A 26,797-nucleotide genomic window follows, 5' to 3' on the forward strand; every position below is an offset into this window, starting at 1 on the left:
TTAGCCAATCAGAATGCTGGGCCAGGTGAGCGAACAGACCGGAAGAGGCGGGCCCAAGGATTGGGCGCGCGGTAGAGTTACGGCCTCTCAGCCATGGAAGAGATTTTTGCCAAATTTGTGTCTCAGAAGATCAGTAAAACCCGATGGCGGCCGGTGCCCCCCGGGAGTCTGCAGCCGGCTGAGACCTTCGTCACTGGCTCTTGGGACAATGAGGTAATCCTCCTTGCTGCCTGGTTGCCGCAAAGCGCTCTCCCTCCTCCCATCCCGCTGCGTTTCCCTCGTGCGCTCTCCCTCCTCCCATCCCGCTGCGTCTCCCTCGTGCTCCCTGGAACCTCTATGGAGCCCAGCCGCCTTTCCCCGACCTGCCCACACACGCGGAGTACCCCGCCAGCTTCCCGTTCCCTGCTTTGAGCCCATGCTCAAAGCTTCCCCTGCTGCTGGTCATTGATGACCGAGTTGAGGGATGCTAATTATCATTCACCTTAATTCTTCTGTTTTACAAATGAGGAAACTGAGGCACAGAGATGTTACGCTTCTTGTTCCAGTCACACAAGAAGAGTAAACTCTGGTCTCTGCCTTACACCACACTTCCTCTGCGGAGAGATTCCTTTCCCTGCGCTGTCCTGGCCACCTCTCAATACTTGTTTGATAGTAGATATGTATACATTCTGGAGTGGTCTTTACCCCAACTCCCACATACTAATGCGGGGAGTCCCCTGAGGACCAATTATCTAGCTCTGCCTCTCAGGACTCCTCTTCTAGACCTTCCTACACCTTCCCTCTGAGATTACTTAACAAGTTATCTTGCTTTTGTCTTGCTTGTAAAAAGTTGTTTGCCTGCTGTCACTGTATATTTGTGTATGTGTGTGTGTGTGTGTGTGTGTGTGTGTGTGTTTCTTTACTCATTATTATCCCCCATTATAAGCTCCTTGATAAAGGGGTTAATTTTATTTCCCTAGGGCCTAGTATAGCGGTACTTGTACTAAGTACTAAGTATTCACCAAGTCTTGTTATATCATTGTTTCACTCACATGCTGACCCCTGCCTTAGCTACCTTGTAGGGTTTGTGAACCATATGTGAGTTGTTTGAAGGCCTTTTCTTTCATAAAGCTTTCCCTAAATCTTCTATCCAAAAATGGTCCCTTTTTTCAATGAATTTTTACTGCAATTTATTCATGACTTTTTAAAATATATTTTTTTCCATAAGCATGTATTTTCTCTCCTACCTCCCTTTGGAGGTAGAGATGGAAGCAGGAGGAAGAATTAATTGTAGTTAATATTAATATGCATTGTCAAGCAAAACAAATTCATGTCTTTTCAATTTCTAAAAATGTATTCATTCTGCATATGTAAGCTATTATCTCTCTGGAGAGAAAGACATTTTTCATCACTGATCCTTTGAAATCATAGTGAATGATTACTTAATTAGAATGCTTGCCTTTCAGATAGTTTTTATATATTTAAAAAAGCAAACAAACGAACCCTGTTATATAAATTGTTTTTCTGATTCTTCACTTTATATCAAAGTCTTCTGGATTTCTACTAAACTGGCCATCATTCCTTATACTATAATTTAAATAATTTCCCAATTGATAAGTACCCCTTAGTTTCTAATTTTAGGTTACCATGAAAATAGCAGCTATAAATATTTTTGCATATAAAACTAGTAGTGTTATCCCTAGATAAAAGATATGCATAGTTTCTTAACTCTTTAATAATTCTAAATAGTATTTTTGAATGGCTGGACTACTTCATAGTTCCATCAAATTTAAATCTGAAAGCAGTCATGATTTCTTATTTTCTCATCTCTGTTGTTTTTGCTCCTAGTCTGTTACTTAATAGACTTAGTGCCCTCACTTAATAAAGATGCTTAATGGTCTTTTTAAATGAATGAAAACCTTTTTATGAATTCTAAAACTTTCATGCCTCTATGATAATAGAACTTAAGGGGCAGCTAGGTGGCGCAGTGGATAAAGCACCAGCCTTGAATTCAGGAGGACCTGAGTTCAAATCTGGTCTCAGACACTTAACACTTCCTAGCTGTGTGACCCTGGGCAAGTCACTTAACCCCAGCCTCCAAAAAAAAAAAAAAAAGATAATAGTATTCTTATCTGAGACAATACATAATGATAATAATAAATAGTGCCTATATGTATTAGTGGACCTATTGAAATAGTTACTTGCCCTCTTCCTTACCCTCCAACTCTTAGGGTTCCTACAGATTGGAAACTACTTGAATGGTTTAAACTTATCAAATAATTGATAACCAGAAGTTACAGTGGATATTTGCAGTGAATGAAAATTACCATTTTATAAAATGGACTTAATTTGACATAAGAGAAATATTACTAATTTACAGGAAAACAGTGTTTCACTCTGGTGTATTGGAGATTTTGGTAACTTGAGTTCTGATGGAGGATTTGAAGGCGATCATCAGCTATTGTGTGACATCAAACATCATGGTGATGTAATGGATTTACAGGTAATCTAGATATTTTAAGACTTAAAATATTATAAAATATTATTTCATTGAAAATATATTCATATAGCCCAGAGTTACTCTATTATTCACTCTTCTGAGGTCAAGAATAGTGTAATCCAAATTTATGTAAATATTTATTATAATTAACATTTTTTGTGTGTAACGTAATTTTTTAAGTACTTTCATTATTTTGCATTTACTGATAAGAAAAGGCAATATGAAATAGTTTCAAATAAGACGGGAATAGGATACAATTGTAATAGACAACAGAAGACTTTTAGTTTCATACAATATATAAGATTTTAACTTTAAAATTGTGGTTGTGTTTATCATTAGATAGAATTGTATGATCCTTTACTAATATTTTGAATCTGTAATAAGCAGGATTTTTCTACTGCTTAGTTTTTGGACCAGGAAAGAATTGTAGCTGCTTCATCAACAGGATGTGTAACAATTTTTCTTCACCATCCAAATAATCAGGTAAATAGCATTTTATACAAAAATTGAATTCATAAAATTGTTCTTAAGGTTTATAGGTTAATACTTCCTTACAAATTAAGAAGTTACACTTTATAATCCCAAAACCTGAATGGCATCAAAATTATAAAGTGTTCATATTATTGTAGACCATTCTCATAAGTTAATATTCTTTGGATATGGTGGCTCTCATCTACCAAGAAAGCTAAGGCTGGCATGTGGTTTGAACTTTAGAGTTCTGCAGTGCATTGGGCTAAACTGTTTGGGTGTACAAACTAAGTTTGGCATTAAATAAGGGTGGTATCAAGTTGTGTAAGGTGGGGGAGGCAAACTGGCCTAAATAGGAAACAAAGCAGATTAAAACTTTAATGCCAGTAAAAGTGATACTGGGTCCATAGCTAGTTCTTGCATTTCCTTTGTAGTTCAGATAGGTAAACTCAGTCTTTTTTTTTTTTCCTTTCCTTAATAATCTTTACCATGAAGTAATGGAAATTCTATTAATTTAGACCTAATAATATGTCATTTTAGTCAATAACTACAATAATGTTACTTTGCCTTTATAATTCCTATCTTTCCTTCTCAAAGAAAATAAGAGCATCTTGCTATAAATGATGGAAAGATCTATTTGGTTCTACTAATAGCATCTAGGTTTTTGCTTTGGGGGTAGAAGTTGAGACAGTAGCAAACCTTCATACAAAATGCCCCTTTAAGAAATCTCACCCAACTTTGTTGGCCTTCAGAAAATAATAAAGGGCACTTTGAGGAGGGAAAATCTGTAGCTTCATATAATAGCATAGACTTTTACATGTTTCAGGTAGAAAAGAAAGCCTATTGAGATTTTTGTTCTTCCTATGCAGGTCATCTTAATGATAGGCAAATTTAGTAAAGTAAAGAGTGAAATACATTTAAATAATGTAAACTAGACTTTTATTTTCTTGATGACATTTCCAGGAAATCATGAAATTTCTGGGAACAACCTGATGAAAAAAATTACTTATTTTTGACCACAGTAATCTTGGAGATCCAGTAACTGTTTCTTTAAAAGAAAGACAAATAAAGTAAATAGAAATATTATGAACAGTAATTTATGTACAGTATTTTGGAAATCTTATTTGCATAGGGGCTTTTTAGCCACTGTGGTAGTAAGAGGTATTCCATGATGAAAAATGTGCTACTTTATCATTTAAAAACATTTCTTTAGAGGTTTGTAAAGTGTGTTTCCTAGTCATTAGTATCACATTTTCTGTAAAGTACAGAGAGAGTTTCTATGAAGAGAAATAGAAAAACAAAAGCATTTTGTGCCTTTGATTACTTAAGACATTTTCATTTCCTTCAAACCTAGAAGTTCTAGGTCATGGGAAGAAAAATTTGCTACAGTTTTGTTATCTGATAACTTTTGATCTGTATTGCCAAATGTCTTTAAAGGTATTTTTCTTCACTCTCTCCCATCATACATAGACTCTTTCAGTCAGCCAAGAATGGGTAGGAGCCCACTACCACATTGGCCCAGGTAGTCCTTCCTATAGGAGTGCACCGTGTACTGGTATTGTATGCAACAGTCCAGAGATTGTTACTGTTGGAGAAGATGGTAGAATTAATCTGTTCAGAGTTGATTACAAGGAAGCTGTACGGACTATAGGTAAGAGAAATGATTGGTTCATATTCTTTGGCCAGTAAGTATTAGTCACCTGTTTCTGTGAACCATTGTGCTATGAGAAATACAGTGATGTACAAGAAAATCTCTGTCCTTGAAGGACTCATTGTTGCGGTATGGGAATTAAATCATGTAAACTAATACTTCAATTAAAGGTAGTATATGAATGATATAAATTAAATGCGTTAAGGATGAAAAGGAGTGGCAACATGTTTTTATTTGAGATGATCTAGTAAGACTTCATGGAAAAGATTGTTTTGAGCTGGAATTTGAAGAATGAGTGATATCTTGATAGAGATAAATAGGAGAGTTTACAGGCAGTAAGAATAGCTTAAAGCACAGACAGAAGCCAGAAAGCACAGTGTGTGTTTGAGAAATTGTAGTTCAGAATATTAGAGATGTAAACATGAGATAAAGGAAGGTAGTTTGGAGGAAACTGAATGCCAAGCCAAAGGTGGATTAGCTAGAGAAGGCTACAGAGTGATGCCTTTAATGATTTGGCAGGAATGTTTTAAAAGAATTTGAAAGGGAAGAATCTGGGGACAGAACAGAATGTTATTGCAGAAGTCCAGAAACGAGATGATTGAACTATGGTAATGAGAGTAGTAATAAAAAGGAAAGAACATATCTAAGAGACCTTGGGAAGGAAGATTTAACCAGGCTGAGAGCGATGGACATCAGGAATGTTGAAGGACAAGAAAGCAACAAAGATCTCTTCAGCGCTTTGGGCCTGGCTGAATTGTTGTGATATCAACAGAGATAGAGAAGAAATGAGAATGCATTAATGTATGTAGTGAGAAAGATCCCTGGGTTTGGAAACACAGGATCCCATTCCAATTCTCACTCTGCTACTTATATGATTGGGCAAATCATTTCACTGGGTTTCAGTTTCTTTATCCATAGGAAGCGAGTTAAATTCAATGATCTTGAAAGTTCTTTCTAACTCTGAATCTATGATCTTATGATCTAAGTTTAAGAGGATTTGGGGATTATATGTGTACGTTAGAGTGATTGGGAGTGGAGATGGATTTTAGAATTGGAATTAGACCATGAAAAACCTAAGGACTTAGAGGTACATTTCTTGGAGTTAGTGATTCCTTCCACTTTTGGGGGTAAGCCATGTGGCACTTAATCCCTAATCTGAAGAATCAGCATAAAAATTTTGTCCCATCCCCTACCATCTTTGTACTAGAAAAATCTAATTTTTTTCCTTTTATAGGGTGTTTATGGTACCTTAATGTAAAATTTGGGTTATTATAAAATATTGTACATGTATATTTTTTTGCATTTGAGTTTTTAAACTTTTTCTGTGTTGGCTGGTCTTTGAATGTCATCTGCAACTTTGGCAATAATTCCCATTTAATTTCTTGTGCTAAGTTTCCCTGTCAGAATTATAATGGGGAAAATTGTGATATGAAAGGGATGACTGGATACAAATGATAATTAAAGTGGATGACATATTAGAAGAAAACATGTAAAACAGTAGGCAGTGATGTAATCTATATTTTTTCTTTATAACTTATTTTTTTTGTTTTTGTTTTTTTTAATGTTTTAATAATGGCTTTTTATTTTTAAAATACATGGAAAGATAGTTTTCAACATTCACCCGCAAAACCTTGTTTTCCAAATTTTTCTTCCTCTCTTTCTCCTACCCTCTCCCCTAGATAACAAGTCTAGGTCAAACATGTGCAATTCTTCTAAATGTACTTCCACATTTATCATGGTTCAGGGGAAAAAAAAGCAAGCAACCAAAAAAGGTGAAAATACTGTGTCACAACATATTATCCAAATTCAGTCCCCATAGTCCTCTCTCTGGATGCAGATGGCTTTCTCTGTAATATTCTTGTCTAAAATGTAATCTTCTCTTGTTGGGGTTTACTTGGGGTCTCTGGAAGCAGCCTTCGTTTCAGTTCAGTAATCACCACAAGTGTAGCCAGGGGTTAAAGTCCAAATCCTTTATTGTCTCCTTCACTTGGAGCTCAGTTAGTTTTTCTGGAGGCCTATCTCTCTCCTTGGTTCCAAGAGCTTCTGCTCCCACCTGCCTTCTCTGGCTTCTGAATCTCCTGGACTGAATCCTGGCTGAGGCTCTGAGAGCTTCTAGTGCACTTGTCTTTTTTGGCCCTGAGAGCTTCTTGCTTATATGCCCCACACTGAGGATACACCAATCATTATATCATTAGGAAACCATAATTTGTTGTAGGATTAAATCAGTGCTAAACTATATTTAACCATTGTCTCCTCAATTCCACTTAGTACCTTGTTTCAAGTTCTGGCCCATAACATTTCTCTAACAAAAGTCTATTGGAATTAGCCTGCTGATATCACCTCATTGTTGAAAAGTGCCAAGGCCATTACAGTTGATCATCACATAATCTTTTTGCTTTGTACAATGATCTCCTAGTTCTGCTCATTTCACTTAACATCAATTCATGTAAGTCCTCTTCAGGCTTCATTTCTTATAGAACCATAGTATTCCATTACATTAATTTGCCATAACTTATTCAGCCATTCCCCAGCTGATGGATATTCACTCAGTTTCTAGTTCCTTGCCATTACAAAAGCGATTGCTATAAACATTTTTGCATATGTGGCTACTTTTCTCTGTTTTTAATAATCTCTTTGGGATACAGACCCAGTAGAAAAACTGCTAGGTCAAAGGGTATGCAAGTTTTTTGATAACCCTTTGGGGTAGTTCCAAATTGACAGAATAGTTGGATCAGTTTGCAATTCCACTAATATAATAGTGTCCCAGTATTCCCATATCCCCTCAAGAATTTCAAGGGAATTAAGGAAAAAATGAAGATGGTCTAGCTGTAACAAACCTAAAACTATATTATAAAGCAGCAACCATCAAAACCATTTGGTATTGGCTAAGAAATAGAGTAGTCATCAGTGGAATAGGTTAGGTTCACAGGAATAATAGTCAAAGACTATAATAATCTAGTGTTTGACAAATTCGAAGACCCCAGCTTTTAGGATAAGAACTCACTATTTGACAAAAAAGTGCTTAAAAAATTAGAATTAGTATGGAAGAAACTAGGCATTAATCTACACTTAATACCCTATAGATAAGGTTGAAATGGAATCATGACTTAGACATAGTGATATTATAAGCGTATTAGAAGAATAAAGGATACATAGTTTACCTTTCAGATCTGTGGAAAAGGAAGGAATTTGTGGCCAAAGAAGAACTGGAGTACATTATTAGATACAAAATGGATAATTTTGATTATATTAAGTTAAAAAGGTTTTGTGCAAACAAAATCAATGCAGACAAGATTAGAAGAGAAGTAATAAACAGGAAAAAATTTTACACTCAAGGGTTCTGATAAAGGCCTCATTTCTAAAATAGAGAATTGACTCAAATTTCTCCAGTTGATAAATAAATAGTTAAAAGATATGAACAGACACTTTTCAGATAAAGAAATGGAAACCATCTCTAGTCATATTAAAGGTGCTTTAAATCACTATTGATCAGAGAAATGCAAATTAAGACAACTCTGAGGTACCACTACACACCTGTCAGATTGGTTAAGTTGACAGGAAAAGACAACAATAAATGTTGGAGGGACTGTGGGAAAACTGGGACACCGATAGATTGTTCATGGAAGTGTGAACTGATCCAACTTTTCTGGAGAGCAGTTTGGAACTATGCTCAAAAGTTATCAAACTGTGGATACCCTTTGATCTAGCAGTGTTTCTACTGGGATTATATCCCAAAGAGAGCACATGACCCAGATGTGCAAAAATGTTTGTGGCAGTCCTCTTTGTAGTGGCAAGAAACTGGAAATTAACCATAAGTTGGAGAATGACTGAATAAGTTATGGTATATGAATGTTATGGAATATTATTGTTCTGTAAGAACTGATCCATGAACTGATGCTGAGTGAAGTGAGTAGAACCCAGAGATCAATGTATATAGCAACAGCAAGATTATACAATGATCAATTCATGTGGCTCTCTTCAACAATGAAATGTTTCAAACCAGTTCCATTTGTTCAGTGATGAAAAGAGCCATTTACACCCAGAGAGAGGACTGTGGAAACTGAATGATATGTTGTGAGTGTATGTAGATCACAACATATCATTTTCAGTCTTTTTGTGTTTGCTTGTATTTTGTTTTCTTTCTCATTTTTTCCTTTTTGATCTGTTTTTTCTTGTGCACTACGATAATTGTGGAAAGATCTATAGAAGAATTGCACATGTTTAACTTATATTGGATTACTTGCTATCTAGGGAATGTATGGAGAGAAGGGAAAGAGAAAATTTAGAACACAAGGTTTGGCGAGGGTGAATGTTGAGAGTTATCCCACTTCCAGTTGATCAGTGATGGACAGAAACAACTACACCCAGAGAAGAAGGAACACTGGGAATTGAATGTAAACTGTTAGCACTACTGTCTATCTACCTAGGTTACTTATACCTTCGGAATCCAATACTTAACACAACAAGAAAATTGGATTTACACACATATATTGTATCTAGGTTATACTTTAACACATGTAAAATATATGGGATTGCCTGTCATCTAGGGGAGGGAGGGGAAAATTTGGAAAAATGAATACAAGGGATAATGTTATAAAAAAAAAAAACTACTCATGCATATATACTGTCAAAAATTTTTTTATAATTATAAAATTAATTTTAAAAAAAGAAGTAATTTTAGAAAATATCTAGATTTTATCACTACCAGGCCATTAGCTGAAATATAATATTGTCATGCCTGACAATCATCCCAGTCCAAAAACACCAATAAATATTCATTAAATTAAAAAAAAAAAAAAAAAAAAAGAATGTTGAGTTATCCATGCATGTGTTTTGAAAGTTAAAAAAGCTTTAATTAAAAAAAAGGAAGAAAGAAAGAAAATGTAAAAACCATTCTAAACTTACTGGAGGTACAAAAAAAAGAGGGTGAGCCAGAATCCCACAGTTTGGAATTTACTGACCACTAATCTAATGTCTTTTCAGCTTATAATGGAACATGGCTATTAAAGTAATCCTTTTGTAAATCAATCAATTAACTTGATACAATGAAGAATTTTGGGTCACATTACAATAAGCATCATTCCTATTTTTATCAGTCAGCAAGTCTTTTTTTTTTTTTAAGTTTTTTATTTTCAAAACCAATTTTTCAAAATTGATTTACATAAAACCTCCAATTTCCCACCCCTTTTCCCCCTGTCCTTTCCCTTAGCCGGCTAGTAATCCAATATGTGTTAAACATGGTAAAAATATATGTTAAATACAATATATGCATACATATTTATACAATTATCTTGCTGTACAAGAAAAATCAGATCAAAAAGGGGGAAAATGAGAAAGAAAATAAAATGCAAGCAAGCAACAACAACAACAAAAAAGTGAAAATGCTATATTGTGATCCACATACAGTTTTCATAGTCTTTTCTGTGGATGTAGATGGCTCTCTTCATCACGAGATCATTGAAACTGGTCTGAATCATCTCATTGTTGAAAAGAGCCATTTCCATCAGAATTGATCATTGTGTAATGTTTTGTTGCCATGTACAATGATCTTCTGGTTCTGCTCATTTCACTTAGTATTAGTTCATGTAAGTCTCTCCAGGCCTCTCTGAAATCATCCTGCTGGTCATTTCACAGAACAACAGTATTCCATAATATTCATATACCATAATTTATTCAGCCATTCTCCAACTGATAGGCATCCACTCAGTTTCCAATTTCTTGCCACTACAAAAAGGGCTGCCACAAACATTTTTGTACATGTGGGTTCCTTTCCCTCTTTTAAGAACTCTTTGGAATATAAGCTTAGGAGAAACACTTCTGGATCAAAGGGTGTGCACAGTTTGATAACCTTTGGGCATAGTTTCAGCAAGTATTTCTTTCTTTATTTTTTTTTAATAGTTTTTTATTTACAAGATATATGCATGGGTAATTTTTCAGCATTGACAATTGCAAAACCTTTTGTTCCAATTTTTCCCCTCCTTCCCCCCATGCCCTCCCCAACCTTGACAGGTTGACCAGTACATGTTAAATATGTTAAAGTATAAGTTAAATACAACATATGTATACATGTCCATACAATTATTTTCAGCAAGTATTTCTTAAGCATTTCTTTTGTGCTTGGAACTATTCTAAATGTTGTGAGGGACACAATTCTTATTCTGATAAAATTTAGACTCTAGGTATACAGAAGAATGCATCTTAAAAAATTTGTATTTGCTCATAAAACTTAATAATGAAATACTAAATTGTTGATGTTGGCTATAATTAATATGGGAATTGAAAAGGACAAATGTGAGGACTGGAGTCATTAAGAAAATCTTGATGGGAGAAACTGAAATTGAAGTGGACTTTAAAGAATGAAGAATGTGAGGATGAATAATATTGGGTAGGGATGAAGATTTTTTTTATTATTGTTGATAAGACACTGAGGAGAGTTACTTGACTTAAAGGAATAACAGTTGTTAAATTAAATGGGGGAGGCAAATTCTAGAAAATCTTAAGAATCAGATTATGTTAGTCTATGAAACCATGATCAACTTTCAGTTGCAGGACATTAGAAATATAAAAGGGATACAAGAAATTAAAAATCCAGCATCACCACTTAAAAATTTTTTTATTAACTATTAAAAAGAATATTAACATATTTCAGTATTTAATCAAAGGCTTCAGAATCTTCTTTTACTAATAATACCTCTAATTGTTTGAAATATTTAGTATAAATTTCATCTGTAAATCAGTGGAAGAAATGTACACTTAGGCTTTGTGTTTTAAAAAAAAAAAATAACTACTGATATGCAATTTTTAAAATTTTAGATAATGCAGACAGCAGTACACTCCATGCAGTGACTTTCCTTAGAACTCCTGAGATTCTTACAGTAAATTCAATTGGACAGTTAAAGATATGGGATTTCAGACAGCAAGGAAACGAACCTTCTCAGATACTGTCACTGTAAGTTTTGTTATAAATTTTGTTTTCTGCTCCTTCTATCCCTCTCCTAAAACCCTACCCTGGGGCTACATTGTGGTAGTGGATGATCTTGGATTTTTGAAGACTGTCAGCATAAAATAGTCTAAAGCTTTACAAAGATGGAAAGGTTTCATTTTTGTATCTGGCAATAGACTATAATCAGGAAACCAGCCTACCTACACAGAAGCTCAACCAATAAATTGTCTACTAAGTAATGATAATAATTGTGATTATTATTATAACTAATTTCATTTGATCCTCATAACTAAGCACCAGGGATTCCAAGAAAAGCAAAAATAATCTTTACTCTCCAAAATGGGAGAAACAAAATGTTATCAACTATGTACAAACAAGATATCTATTTTGATATATTGGTAATGCTGATAGCTATGACAAATTGAAGATAATTTCAAAAGGGAGGTACTAAAGGTAAAGGTAAAGGATTAGGAAAAGCAACTTGCAAAAAATGGCATTTTAATTCAGACTTTCAAAGAAAGCCAGGAAAGCTGAGATGAGGAAGGAGAGAATTCTAGGCATAATGGACAGCCACTGAAAACACTCAAGAGTCAGAAAATGGAATTCATTGTTCATGAACAGAGAAGAGACCAGTGTCACATTATTACGGAGTATTTTTGAAAAGAGTAGGAGAGAATATTTGAAAAGTAGGATGGGGTCAGCTTATGAAGGACTTTTAAATACTATATAGGGTTTTATATTTGATCATGGAGATGATAAAGAGTCCCTAGAATTTTGACTGGGAGGTGACATGGAGAAATCTGTAATTTGGAAAGATTGCTTTTATAGCTGAATGGAGGGGGGGTTGGAATGGAGTAAGACTTAAGGCAGAGGATCCAACTAATAGGCTAGTAGAACTATCTAGGTAGATATACAATAATAAGGGTCCCCAAAAGTAGTAATGTCAGAAGAGAGAAGGGATTGTATTTAAGAAGTATTACAAACCTAAAATTGACAAGACTCTTCAAATGCTTGAATATAAAGAGAATGAGAAGTCATGGGTGGCACCTAAGTTTAGAACCTTTGATAACTAGGATGGTACTGCTACCAGTAATAAAGAAATTAGGAAGAAAACTTTTGTGGAAGAAAGATAATTTACTGATTTTAATCTCTGCTATTTATTTCTAGTTGCTGGTCTGATTTCTATACTGTGCTAATGAATCATTCAATCTGGATAGCCATGTCAGATAACCATTTTACCAAACATAATTTTTTTTTTTTTAAAGTGTTGTGGGTTTAAATGATAGGAAACTGGCTTAAAAGCCTAAAAGCATCACATTTATCCTACTCACCATCAGGCCACTCCCTAATTGTGTTAAAAAGGTCTGCTGACAAAGATTTCTCATTTCTTTTTTTCTAATGGTATTTTATTTTTCCAAATACATGCAAAGAGTTTTCAGCATTCACCTTCACAAAACCTTGTGTTCCAGATTTTTTTCCCTCTCCCTGGACAAAACAGCAAGCACTGTGATATAAGTTAAATGTGTGCAATTCTTCCAAACATATTCCATATTCATCATTCTAAGCCAAAAAAAAAAAAAATCATATCAAAAGAAAAAAAAAAAACTAAGCAAACAAACAATAGAAAAAGAAGAGATGAAAGCGTTATGTTTTGATCCATATTCATTCTCCATAGTTCTTTCTCTGAATATGGATAACTTTCCATCACACATCTATTGGACTTACCTTAAATTACCTCATTGTTGAAAAGAGCCAAGTATAGATAACTTCTTTATATACTAGGAAAAAAAAAATTGGTGTGACTCACTTTATTGTGACTTCAGTATTTCCTAGGTATGCCTGAATTGGTTACCTGGTAGTATGGCAGTGGGCTGAAGTCAACTTGTCTGTTTTCTTATTGTATCTATGTCCCCAGGGTAATTTTGCCTCTCTACATCTTCTACCCTTAAATAGTTGTTTACCTCCCCATTTTCTTTCCTGTGAGGAAGGATTTTATTGCCTTAAAGAAAAATAAATATAACACTAAAAAAGAATCTAGTGTTTCCATGTCAGTTACCAGTCTGTTAAGATAGGGATAATTTTATTTTGGGTCATGATATTTTTTTTTGCTCATCTCTCTAGCATCTTGTGATTCTCTTCTTGAAGGAAATCTATGAAAATAGACCAGTCATAAGGTTTCTGAATAGTACCATTTGGCTCTTAGGCTTTTGCAGTGGCAGAGACAATGGAAAAAAAGAATAAAAGTGTTTGTAATTTTGTATGTATATGTTGAAAACAGCTTTGGCAGCTCCTTTATCCCTCTCCAAATGACCTTTAAGGCTTTCTTCTGTTTAGCTGAAGTTTCAATATGCTTTCTGGTTTTATTTAAGAGTAACATCAATATTGAATTGGTTAATTTTTCTTAATTATGTTTTGTTATTAGATTCCTCATATTTAGAGTAAATCTTTATAAATAGTCTAGAAATTGTTATTCTTAGCAAACTCTACTATCTTTTTTGCCACTTTGTCTCTGCACAGCAAAAGCACAAGAATCAAATGGGACTAAGAATCGTTTTTAATTGCTTCTTCCATGTAAGTCCTACTTTAATGCTTTATTGTGGTATAGGAGTAAATATGGATTGTTTACAATTATGTTAGTGGGATGAAAGCTCTAGTTGGTTCTACTAAGTTGAAGAGCTTTGAGATACATAGTCTGCTGTTCAAGGACAAAACTAATTAAATTTGGATAGGTTCATCACCTATCAGTTGATTGATCAACTGATCAGGTTGATCAGTAGATGATGAATCTTTCTGTTAGTAGTAGTGAAACAAAAAAAAAAAAAAATTTTAATGAAATAGATAAAAATATTTAAAATGGCCTCAGTCCTGTGCAAACCTTCTTTGTAGTAATATGTCCATTGGCTTGTAATTTAATATACTACCAGAAGAGACTAAACCACAACATGGTTATACTTGCTATAGTTGAAACTAGAAAAAAACAAGAACTGTAGCTGAATACAAAGATATCTCACAGATTCACTTTAGAGGAGTGAATAAAGGAATTGCTAGAATTGTATGCCTTAAGACAATAAACATTTCATGGTTTCATGTACTAGTAATAAAGAACCCAATGAAGATAAGAAAAGCTGGTATCACAGCATTTGCTATAGAGAATAACAAAATAAAAAAGCTCTACAAGTTGCAGTAGGCACCAGAAATTTTGGTGTAGAGGAAAGATCACTGGATTCCAGATCAGAAGATCTGGAATCAAATCACAGCTCTTCATTCTTGCTTTATACTAAGCAAATCACTAGCACTCTTTATTTTAGTTTCCTGGTCTATAATATGAAAGACTGTGAATATTCTTTTCCAGCTATAAATCTTTGATTTTGTAAAAACACTATATCACCAAATAGCATCATAACAAATGAGATTTTGAGGCAAGATTTAAATTCAGATTGTCTTCAATCCAAGTTTGGCATTGTCTATTCTGGGGTAATCTACTGTGCAAAATAATGGGTGTGTTCTGGGCCCTTTTCTGTCTCTACATGTTCTTTTTTGGTGACCTCATCACTTTTATGTTTAATTATCAATTTTTGACGATAACTCATCTATCTATATATAGACCAAGTTCTGTCTCTGACCATCACCAAATATTGGAGATTTTAAACTGAATGTTCTAAAGACATCTCAAGCTCAGTATTAACACACAGAGTAATTTGCTGACCAAAATAATCCATGTTTTTAGACAAACATATATATATATAATTTTAACTTCATTTAATAAGAAGTGGTTAAGTTCGAGAAATTTCATTAGTAGTTTTGAACCACTTAACAGGTATTTTAAAGATTTCTTGTCCAATTTACTTTCTCAGTTATTTCTTGATTCTGAGCAGAATTTTAAATTTATGTTAAGAAGAGCAGGCATTAAAAGGCTTTTTAAAGAGTTGGTGCATAACATGTGTGAAAAATATAGAAACAGGAGCATCAGAAACTAAAATGTTAGCCTCGTTATGATGTACGTTAATGACTAGTTAATAGGTTTCCTGAATAATTGTGCATTTCCCCCCCAGATTTTCTAGATATTTTAAAAGAATGACTAATCAAGTTTTGAAATTACTTTGGTAGAGTTAGTTGTTAAGAAATTAGGAGCCCATTTTGGTTTGAGGTAAAGAGAAAATTTGACAATTAGAGCAGTCTTCATAAGGATCCCTACTTGCTGGAACAAAAGCTGAATGACCATTTGTGAAGTATATTGTAGAATATATTGTTAGGTGAGGATACAAATAGATACCTTCTGATTTCCCTTCCACCTCATATTCTGTGCTGGTTTTGTTCAAAGAAAATGAAAATCCTTGAAAGGGGCAGCTTTAGGCTGCTAAAGATAGAGGGACCAATTATAATTTATAGTAGACTGGCACTTGAAATAATTTTGGTCAGTGTTTTAAGATGAAATGAAGAAAAAAAAAAAAAAGCTAATATAACTATCTTTTTCTTTTGCGTTTTCTTCAAAAGCACTGGAGACAGAGTTCCACTCCACTGTGTTGATAGACATCCCAACCAACAACATGTTGTAGCCACAGGTGGTCAGGATGGAATGTTGAGCATTTGGGATGTTAGACAAGGTAGCATGCCAGTATCTCTGCTGAAGGCTCATGAAGCTGAAAGTAAGTATTCTTGGAGAAACAAGCCGTTAATGACTTGCATAATAATTTTAAGAGATTGTTTTTAGATAGTCTGTGCTATTTTCTACATTTTGCATTTGTGTTATGTATATTTCAGAAACAAAACTTTTCTAAGCATATGTACAAAAGGGCATGAAATATTGAGGGCTCCTTCTTTCAGAGCCTGCTAGGTGGTACAGCAAATGGCGTGCCAAGCTTGGAGTCAGGAAGATTTTACTTCAAATCCAACTTTAGACAATTGTGAATTGTGTAACCCTGGGCAAGTCACCTGACCCTGTTTGCCTCAGTTCTCTCATCTGTAAAATAAGCTGGAGAAAAAGTGATAAGCCACTCCAGTATCTGCTAAGAAAACCCCACATGGGGTCATAAAGAATCAGGCACAACTGAATAACAATTTTTCGTTGTATTTTTAATAGTACTACTATGTACTACTAATAAATGATTTGTAGCCATATTTATTCCCAAGAAAGACATCAAAGGGTTGGCTTTTTTCTGTATAGCCTTCCTAGAAAGAAAAGAGACAGCTTGGTTACATCTCCAAGTTTTAAGGTTTTGTTTTATCCAGGAAGAGATGAACGTGATCATTCAGATCTTTAGATTCTTTTTCTCATTTCCCTTTTTATATTGTCACCTGTCTTGGTAAAGAAAATATATAAACACCAAACCTTCTAAACAGAATTTAGTTAGAATTTAGCATCTCATTCCTTCTGTCCCTAAAGATAGGGCAGTTTTGTTTCAGATTATAGAATATTTGGGCTTTGGTTTTGTTTTAGGAAAATTGGGATTAGAATATCTATTAGATCTGTATGAGAAGCAGCATGATATAGCAGATAGAACTGGCCTCGAAGCCATGAAGACCTGAGTTCAAGGACTGTCTCTGGCACATCATAACTAGCAAATCACTTATCTTTTCAGTGCACTAAGCTGTTCTCTTAAGGCAGTAAATTGCAGAGATGATGCCAACCCACTCAGCCAGGCAGAGGGAATTTTAATGAAATCTTAGGTCTGTTCCCTATCATTTTTATTCCAGACCTATAGTGCAATTGTTTGTAAACGTATTTTAGTACACTTTCTTCTTTTGGAAGAGTAACATTCTTGTATCTTCAGGCTTTTTCATTATAGCAAGAATGAAAAATTCTAGCTTAAAATGTGTAATGCTACCATTTGTATAACTACGCTGATATGTGGGTTATCCTACCTAGTGTCTTAGAGCTCAACTCTTTGATCCAGGAACATGTTGGCTTGTTTGAACTGAAGTGTAGCTAATTGTAGCTAACTTACCTTTAGAGGTTCAGTTCTGTTCTTAGTTTCCAGAAAGCTACTTGTTACTTAAAGTATCCTCTGAATTGAATTCTATTTGGGTTCTCTGTTCCCAGTTGATCTTTTAATAGCCCTGGACCTGAACTTAGCTCAAATTATCTCTGGAAAATTCTATATATTTGAGCATTTCACAATCTTGTAATAAACTAATCAATTCTGAAGCATTTATTGAGTCCTCTCTATTTGCCAGGCATTGTGCTCAGAGCTAGGGATGAAAGTACAAAAAAAGGAAACAATTTTTATTCTCAAGGAGTTTATATTTTCCTGAAATTATGCTAATGATACAGGTAATATACACCTAGTGAGCCAACATAAATTATTATATTACATTTTACTGTACTCTAGGGCATTTCAGTAAAACAACTTTCATCTTTGAACCCTCCCCAATTGGACTCCCATTTCACAAGCCTAAAAGAACTTATCTGAATTATTCTACAAATAGCCTTTATTGCCATTCTGTCCAGGCCCAAAGCAAAGAATTTTTTGATTGTTACTTTGTGTGTGTTCTAGCAATTTTTTGCACCAATAATTAAGTGCATTCCAGTAGAGCTCTACAGTATTTTTATTGAACTAGCTTATTCAGAAATAAAATTTATTCTGTTCTTGTGTAGTGTGGGAAGTTCACTTCCACCCATCCAACCCAGATCATCTATTTACTTGCTCTGAAGATGGATCTCTTTGGCATTGGGATGCCTCCACTGAGGTTCCTGAAAAATCATCACTTTTTCACCAAGGTAAGAGGCCTTGGGGTAAGACTTTTGTCATGATCTTTTGGAATATGTTGGAAAATTGATATGTGTGTGTGTGTGTGTGTGTGTGTGTGTGTGTGTGTGTGTGTGTGTGTGTGTGTGTGTGGTTATTCTTGGGGCAAAGCTAAACATTTCTGGTAGCAATTTCATAGGAAATTCTATAATGCAGGTTAGTACTAGATACCTATACCTCAGGCTCTTTTTTATGTCTTATTAGCTTCTTCCGCCCTCACCCTTCCCTCCCCCATATTGTTGGACAGGTGTTGACAACCTTATCAGGAAAGATGAAAGGGAAGAGGAGAAGAGATACAATCCATGTTAAGCTTCTGACTTTTTAGTCAGATCATCTCAATTCACATTGTTCTGCTTCCCATTTAGTCATGGATGAGTAGAAGAAAATCAGGAATTATGTTTGTGAAAAGGAGCATACATCTTCAGTTAAACATTTATTAATTACCAGCTATGTACAGTTGTTCTAGACAACTTTAATTCAAAATAATATGTAATAAAAGCATAAGAGATTTAAGCAGTATCTTCAATACAGTACTGAGAGAAATCCTTTCCAGTGAGCTTTATAGAAGAAGAGGCATTTGATCTAGATGGGTAGGGAGAGCAGAGGACATTCTAGCCAGAGCAAATGGTACAGAGACTTAGAGGTGGAAAGTATGTAATGTATGTGGGTTGGGAAAACTAGAAATAATCTAAATTAGCTGTAACAGTGTACATGGAAGGGAATACTATAAGATAAAGTAGAAAAAAATAGTGTATATTGGCTATAGAGAGCCTTCAATATCAAATCATCTAATATGAACTTCAAATGGTAATCAGTAAAGAAATGTTTTAGGGCTTTTGTGGAGGGACAGGACTATATCTTTGTATGGAAGTATAAGTCTGTCTGTAGAGTGAAGGATGCTTTAGAAGAATCAGATATAGGGAGCCTATTATAGGAACATAGCTGGTTGGTGTTGAGTACCTTCAACAGACTGTTGAGAAGAGGAGTTAGAGGACTAGAATCATTAGAAATTTGTGATTGGTTTTTAGAAGTGGAGATGGAAAGAAAACATCAAAGATAACCACAAAGCATTGAATATGAGAGAATGGATAAATAGTGGTGTTGCTGACAGAAATAGTGAATACAAAAAGAAAAGCAGGGTTGGGGTTTTGAGACAATTTTGGATATGTTCTATTAATAATAGAAAATAAGAGATAAGATTTTGGAAAAGGAATAAGAAGATGGGAAAGCTTTGGTAAAGGAATTATTGTTAACAATGAGAGAATATAATTTTGAATCATGAAATAGGTGAATACGTAGTAATGAAAAAGTTTTGAGAAGGAGAATTAAGGGATCACTTGTCAGATGATCTAATTTCTCTCTTTTGATAAGTTATTTGTTATAAAAGTTGGGAGAGTTGAATGCTTCAGACAGAGGGAAAGAAATATTTGGAAAAGTAGTTACAGGGAATTAATTTTAATTCTCAAGATTGAAAGAAACTTGGGAGGCTATGGTATCACATTCCTAACAAGTAATCATTCAGCTTTCCCTTATAAACTTCTAGTGAGGGAAAAAATCGTTAATTCCTGAGACAGCCCATAATCTTATTTTGGATAGGACTAAATATTTGGAACTATTTGTTTCCTTATACCAAGCCAAAATCTTCAATTCCTTCTATTGCCTCTGCTTTTGCTATCTCATACCAAGCAAAACAAATTTTTTATCATTTCTACGTAATAGCTCTTCAAAACTTTAAAAATAATTATATAAACAATAGAAGAAAAGTGGCTACAAAAACATAGGAAAAATTAAAATGGACAGAGTTCTGATAAAATTTTAAATTTTTTTAGAGCAACTGAACCAGTTAAAATACTGGAAGCAAAAGATACCATTCAAGGTATCTTAAGAAATGTCTTTAAATTTTTTACATCTTAGTCCAAGAAATTAAGAGCAACATTAATTAAAAAATCCTCAGACCAAATAAGAGCGGGAAAAAAGTTTAAAATAATGGTCAAAATTAAACTAGATTTAAAAGATATTTGGGGGGGGGGAGAATTAAAACTGTAAAGTGTATAATAAAATGCCCAAGAAGATCAATAGAATCAACTAACAATATAATTTACTGGGGGGAAAGGGAAGCAGCACAATCAGCCAGAAAAATAACAATGCAGAAAATCATTAAATTATTTAAGTAATGAAAAATTAAGAATTAATTGAAACAGCTATGTGATAGATCATGACATGTCAAAACATCTAGAAGAAAAAAGAATTTGAACATGAAATTGCCAAAAAGTTGTCAAGGCAAATTTCCTCAGACATAGGGAAAGCTTCAGGAATCAAATAAAAAGAAACTGCAGGATTCCAAGTTAGAAACCTCCAAAATTCAACACATATAAAGGAATGATTTAGTTGGGAGGCAAGTTATATATAAATAAAAAGTTAATAATAGAAATGCCACAAGGCAATAATATCAGGCAAATTAAAAATACATGTTCAGAATAAAAAGAAAAATTACCATAGGCCAGAATGGTCTTAGAAGACTTCATATAGAAAAACTTGAGCCAGGTTTTGAATGCCAAATGAAATTTAAGTGTCATTATATTGGATTTAACCAAAAACTAAAGTTTGGCTTTAGGGAAGTTGGGGAGGAGTTTGAAACCATTAACCGAAATAAGATTGAGGATGATTTGTGAATTTGATTTGTCCATACTGTTCATTCCCTTATACTAGGTCAGATAATTGGAAGTTACACTTAATTTAATTCTTGTCCATTTATGAATCCTTCATAGATCATATTGCTGGAACTCTTTCTTTCAAGATCTTACAAATTTTGGAAAATGTCCTTTAAGTTACTTTATGTGCCATATCTTTATTGATAACATGCTGTGGCTTACTTTATACCTATATTCTCTATTGCCTTCTGTGTCACTCATGGTTTTGTTTGGATAGTGTGGTGTTCCATAATTGCAACTCTATAGCATTATTAGAAGAATATTGGGTTAAAAGTTTGTTTTCTTGTGTCAGGGAACAACTTGAGATTGTTGGAAACTGGACACAATTTCCAAATACAGTCCAGTACATTATCCTACTTAATTCTACTCAATTCTGGGCCTTTTTTTTTTGCTCATTTGAAGTATCTATCCAAGATTATTGTACAAGTGGATTCTTTCCGTGCATTAGCTATCCAGCTGCAAATTACAATCTGGAAAATTTTTCATCCATTTTGTTTTTCCTATTTGAATCACTAGCCCAAATGAATACAGAATATGTATATATCCATGACAGAAGCAAATGCTTTTTGTCAAGCATCTCTCCATTTTATACTTTGTTGAAGAGTCACTGACAAAAGTTATGTTTAATTTCTATATTTTACTCTGCCAAGTCAAATTTTGCTTTTAAAAAATTGATCAAGAAATAGGAGGATCTTCTATACAAAATATAGCAACCTTTTTTTTTTTTTTTTTTTTTTTTTTTTTTGTAGTAACAAAGAATTGGAAATTATATGTTTATTGATTGGGAAATGGCTAAACGTTTTACATTATGGTACATAAGTAGTTATTGTGCCATAAGACAACGAATGAGAATTATAAAAAAATAGAAGAAGCCTTTAATAAAGTGACACAGAGTAAAATAAACAGAACCAAGAAAACAACACATACAATAACTACAACAGTGTAAATTGAAAACAAATTTTTAAAAAATGAAATAGCACATGATCAAGGTTTACAGAAAAAGTTTCTCTTTCTTACCCAAATAGAGAGCTACAGATACAAGATATTACCTCTGCTGTCATGTGGGTGATACATTGGTTTTGCTGAACTCCTTTTTCTTTTTAAATTTTGGTTTCAAAGGAATACTTGCTGGGTAGTGAGGGATATATTTGGGAAATGAATGTGATGTAAAAACAAAAGGCGTCAATGAAATTAATGATAATAAAATTCTGGATATATGCCAAAGAGACTGAAGACTTTAAGCTTGATTCTGGAAGTCACATTAAGCTAGGAGATACATGTGATTCTTGCAAATACCTTGATCTCTAGGCAAGACATGTTGAGGAATAAAGATATCAATAAGGCTATGACTGGATATAGTAAGAAGTTTACTGGCATCCTGAAATGAAAGTTGTAAATTGGAAGTAATTAACATCAATGCAATATAGATATAGATATATATCTTTAGAGTTGTAAAATATACCAAAATGGATTTGGAAAGTATCTTGATAAATATACCACATCACAATATTAACAAAACATGGTTCATCATCCTGAGGCAGCTGTTGAAAATTTAGTATTTCCATGTTAAGAATTAGGAAACAGATCAATAGATACTCATAAAGGACAAAATGGGAAAGTCAAAATTCTACAAAAATACTTTTGGAATAAACATTATCACTTTACCAAGCAATAGTAGAGGTTGGTAATAAGTATACATCACTGAACTTGTTAAGTGTCATCTCTGTTGACATATTATTGGCAGGGTTCATGCAGATATAATCAATGAAGGGCCTTTTAATTCTTCTTAATTTTAATAATTTAATAAAGTTCATCTATAAGCAAACTCCTTTTGAAGATACTTTCCAAATCTACCATTTCTTTGCACAATCTACATTTACTAAATCCAGCTATTTAAGGTTTGTTTGGGAAGTGGAAGGTTTTATGGAGGTTATTCAGGATTAGATCATCACCACCAGAAATCACAGAAGGATTATCATTAAGTAGCTGGATTTAGTAAATGTAGATTGTGCAAGGAAATGGTGGAAACTTCTGAGGCTGTGAGAGTTTATTGCCTACTGAATACTTAGCAAGATGATCTGGTACCTATAAATAAACACATTACAAGTTTGCTTTCTTTGATGAGAAATAACAAATACCCTTACATAAATACAGCTCTCAAAACAACCTGGAGATAAGCTGTCTAGAAACCATACCATTATCAGACTAAACTGTTGGATATTGGATATAACATTAATTAATAAAAATTTTAAGAACCACATTTTCAACAGATGTCATTATGTTAAATATTCATTGTCCCCAAACTATGTGGAATAAAAAGATTTCAAAGTATAAGGATCTAACAGAGAGTATCAAAATCATGTTAAAATACATGAGGTAAATAGCCCTATTGTGTTGAGAATGCTTTCCTGAACAGGATTAACTTACATCCTAATGCTTTTATCAGATTATAAAATTGGTTATTTCATAGAACATAAAACATTGAATATAAAGGAATAATCTTAGGATAACAATTTGTCCTAGGACCAGTCTGTCTAAATTATCCATAGTGGATAATTTTTTAAATTTTTTAAATTTTTTTTAAAATTTAGAAATGAGAAATAGCTTTCTCATTTCTAAAGATATGCAAACATAATTTTCAACATTCACCCTTGAAAAACCTTGTATTCCAAATTTTCCTCCCTTTCTTCCCTTCAACCTTCTCCCCTAAACAGCAAGTAATCTAAAATAGGTTAAACATGCAGTTCTTTTAAACATAATTCATAGTGGATAATTTCAAGCTCTACTTTAAAGAAATTTTTGTTTGTTTTTGGACAATTTTAGTATTAGATTTTCGGGAAAAGGCTGATATTACTAAAAGTTTAAAATGCCTGCTGTGATAAAGATTTAAAAGGTGATCTTATGGGTACTTGAGATTAATCAAATTAATTGTCAGGCAATTTGTACATTTCCATAAGTCCCTTGTTCATATTTTGGGGTGATAGAATTATCAATCTAATATATTTTAAGCATTAAATACAAATAGAGGCAGCTAGGTGGCGCAGTGCATAGAGCACCAGCCCTGACGTCAGACCTGAGTTCAAATTTGGTCTCACTTAACATTTCCTAGCTGTGTGACCCTGAGCAAGTCACTTAACCCCAATTGCCTCAGTAAAAAAAAAAATACAAATAGCAAATAACTTTCAAACATATAAATATACGTATTATTTGAAAAGGTCACAAATGTAATATTCATTTACAAAAGTTGTTAATTATGTTTTTTACAGGTGGAAGAAATAGTACATTATTAGCTCATCCTCCAAGTAACCAGCTTAATGTTAACCAATCCCTTATAAGTTCTTGGCTCAGCACTGATCCTGCAAAAGATCGTATTGAGATCACTAGCTTATTGCCAAATAGGACACTGTCAGTCAACAGTTTGGACGTTTTAGGATCTTGTCTTCTTTGTGGAACTGATGCAGAAGCAATTTATGTTACTAGACAACTTTTCTCATGAATGTTAAGTCTCATTTCTGAATTTTGATTTGCCTGTATTTTGACAGTATTGTTCTTTTTTGAATCCCAACTTGTATGTAAACTTCTCAATGGTCCCTTTATTTTAATGTGGAAAGTAATTGAATGAAAAAAAAGTTTTTGTTTTTGACAGTTGAGTGTACCTGTTACTTAATTGTAAGACTTGGATGGAACATTTCTTTCAAAGATATCTTTGGGTTATTACTGTTAATGCTTTTAAAAAAATTTTTTTAACCTTAAAAATTTAGTTGCAGTAATTTTCATATTATATTATGGTAATGTTTAAGAAGTAATTATGAGCATAGATAAGCTGATTTTCTAAGATTTGGTATGTTAAGATTTTTCATTGTGAGAATAATGATAAAAAGATAGGTCAAAAAGGTAATTCCAGTTGTTCTACCTTTTCCAAACAACTGAAAAGACCTCCTGTATGTGGAACAGATATCCAACAAACATTCAGAGGGGCACTATCCTAGACCTAAAACTAACAAACCTGTGCCAGTAATAGAGGAATTCTTCTGTTGAGCAGTATAACAGTTTCTTGTTTCTTTAGGAATCACTGGCCAATGACAACTTGTTTTATTCTTTTATTCATTTATTCATCATTGATTTCCCTATGTGAAATGTGTCCACTTTCTGAGAAAAAAAAAGAATGTTAGTTAGAACTAATGGAATAAGCATTATCTTTAAAGTCTAGGAGTCTGGAATGTCAATATTTTTAAAAGATGAGAAAATAATCTACTTTGTTTAGAAATGTTTTTGACATCATGTTTTAAGACAAAATTTATTATGTTTGAATATTTTAAAATTTTTTCTACTAAAAACTTCTAAACTTTCTTGATTTTAAAAAACCCTGACATGATTTTGTACAAAGACATTTAATGCAGTTAGGAAATTTGGTAAGCTCAATTTCTTTGTCAATGAGTAATGTATATATAAAAGTAATGAATTTGGTTACCTGATGGGTTCTCAGTGTGAAATGTTATAGGACACTAATGAAAATTTGTTGTCAAAGTTTATTAAGTCAGAAGTTTTCATCAAACAGTATTCAGAATTAAGTCACAGTCTATTATGTTGGCAAAATAAAACTATATATTTACCTTAGCATTTCATGAAAAAATATTTTTATTTAACTTTTCTATTCAAATAAATATTTTCATCAGATTTTTAGTTATTTTAATATTGCTTTATATTTCATTTATTTTTGTAATAAAACTTAAAAATTGAATACATCTACCTACTTTTTTCTATGAAGTATGAGCATTAATTTGTTTAAAGACATGTACGTAGTAATCTGAATAAAGAGATGTTAGATTAGAATACTAATAATACTGAACAAGAAAGAAGAGTTCAGTGTATGAATCACCATTCTCTTTTCAATTACTGAAGCTAATTATTTGAACTAAGACAATCTCTTCATTAGAAAACAGTAATGGCCATCAATTAATAAATTTGTATTTGAACCCCTCAAGTCATATATTTTTTAAAGTCTTATATTTTATATCAGCTATTCAGTCCTGACAATTCTTCTGAAAGTATAAATATATTTGAATATAATAAAGATCTTTTCTTAATCATAATTTATTAATTTAGTATTCATTAAATTCCTAGCAATATTTTCTCTTACATTAGGTGAAATCTCTTTTTAACTATTGTTCCAGAGAACAGAGAAGAGTTTGCCTTTCAGTAAAATGCTTTCCAATCATTTTACCTCCTCAGTATTTATGTATAACTAACTGCCATTTGTAATTTTGCTTCACCTACCATCATATTTGCATGAAATTAGTCAAGCATGATAGGTGGGGTATATTTGCACAAAAGTTTATTATTTATGAAGTTTTTAATGGTTTATTTTTAGCACTTGTACATAAATGAAAAACTTCTGATTCTTATAATTAACCTGCCAATCTTTTCAGAACAAAACAAAATTTTGCCTTAGAGCGTCTTTTAAGAATTTTAACCTTTTTCATGACTGCTTTTTTCAGTACTATGTTAGTGAAGTATTCAGGTATGTGTCATTACAAACTTAATTATTAATAAAACTGCATTTGTATTGAGTTTTACATTTTTTTCAAAATGCTTTCATGTACTTAAATCATCTATTTTCATAGGTAAGTGGGGCAGATGTTCTCATTCCTATATTAGCCACCTACCTTATAGGATTGTTGTTGAAGTTCAAATGAGATAACATGTAATATACTTTGCAAACTATGAAGTGTTACATAAATATCCTGGCAGTCACCATCATCATTATTATTATTAACATTTCAAAAATAAGAATATTAG

The 26,797-nt window shown here is 33.2% G+C and overlaps 1 protein-coding gene across 1 annotated transcript; it reads left to right on the plus strand.

Annotated features, from left to right (window-relative positions):
• The first annotated feature begins 32 nt into the window (after positions 1-32).
• Positions 33-26,574, plus strand: NUP43 (nucleoporin 43). Its single transcript, XM_074309576.1, has 8 exons — positions 33-213; positions 2,360-2,482; positions 2,885-2,962; positions 4,418-4,598; positions 11,412-11,547; positions 16,036-16,187; positions 18,137-18,259; positions 24,265-26,574. The coding sequence occupies exons 1-8, from the start codon at positions 94-96 to the stop codon at positions 24,492-24,494; spliced, it is 1,143 nt and encodes a 380-aa protein (XP_074165677.1). The 5' UTR covers positions 33-93; the 3' UTR covers positions 24,495-26,574.
• The last annotated feature ends 223 nt before the right edge of the window (positions 26,575-26,797 follow it).

The sequence above is a fragment of the Sminthopsis crassicaudata genome, chromosome 4 (assembly GCF_048593235.1).
Source record: "Sminthopsis crassicaudata isolate SCR6 chromosome 4, ASM4859323v1, whole genome shotgun sequence".
Lineage (NCBI taxonomy): Eukaryota > Metazoa > Chordata > Mammalia > Dasyuromorphia > Dasyuridae > Sminthopsis > Sminthopsis crassicaudata.

Coding starts and splice junctions, on each gene's coding strand:
- NUP43 (XM_074309576.1), top strand. CDS start 94: ATGGAAGAGATTTTTGCCAAATTTGTGTCTCAGAAGATCAGTAAAACC. Junction 4,599..11,411: donor GGAAGCTGTACGGACTATAG/GTAAGAGAAATG, acceptor TTAAAATTTTAG/ATAATGCAGACAGCAGTACA. Junction 11,548..16,035: donor CCTTCTCAGATACTGTCACT/GTAAGTTTTGTT, acceptor TTTCTTCAAAAG/CACTGGAGACAGAGTTCCAC.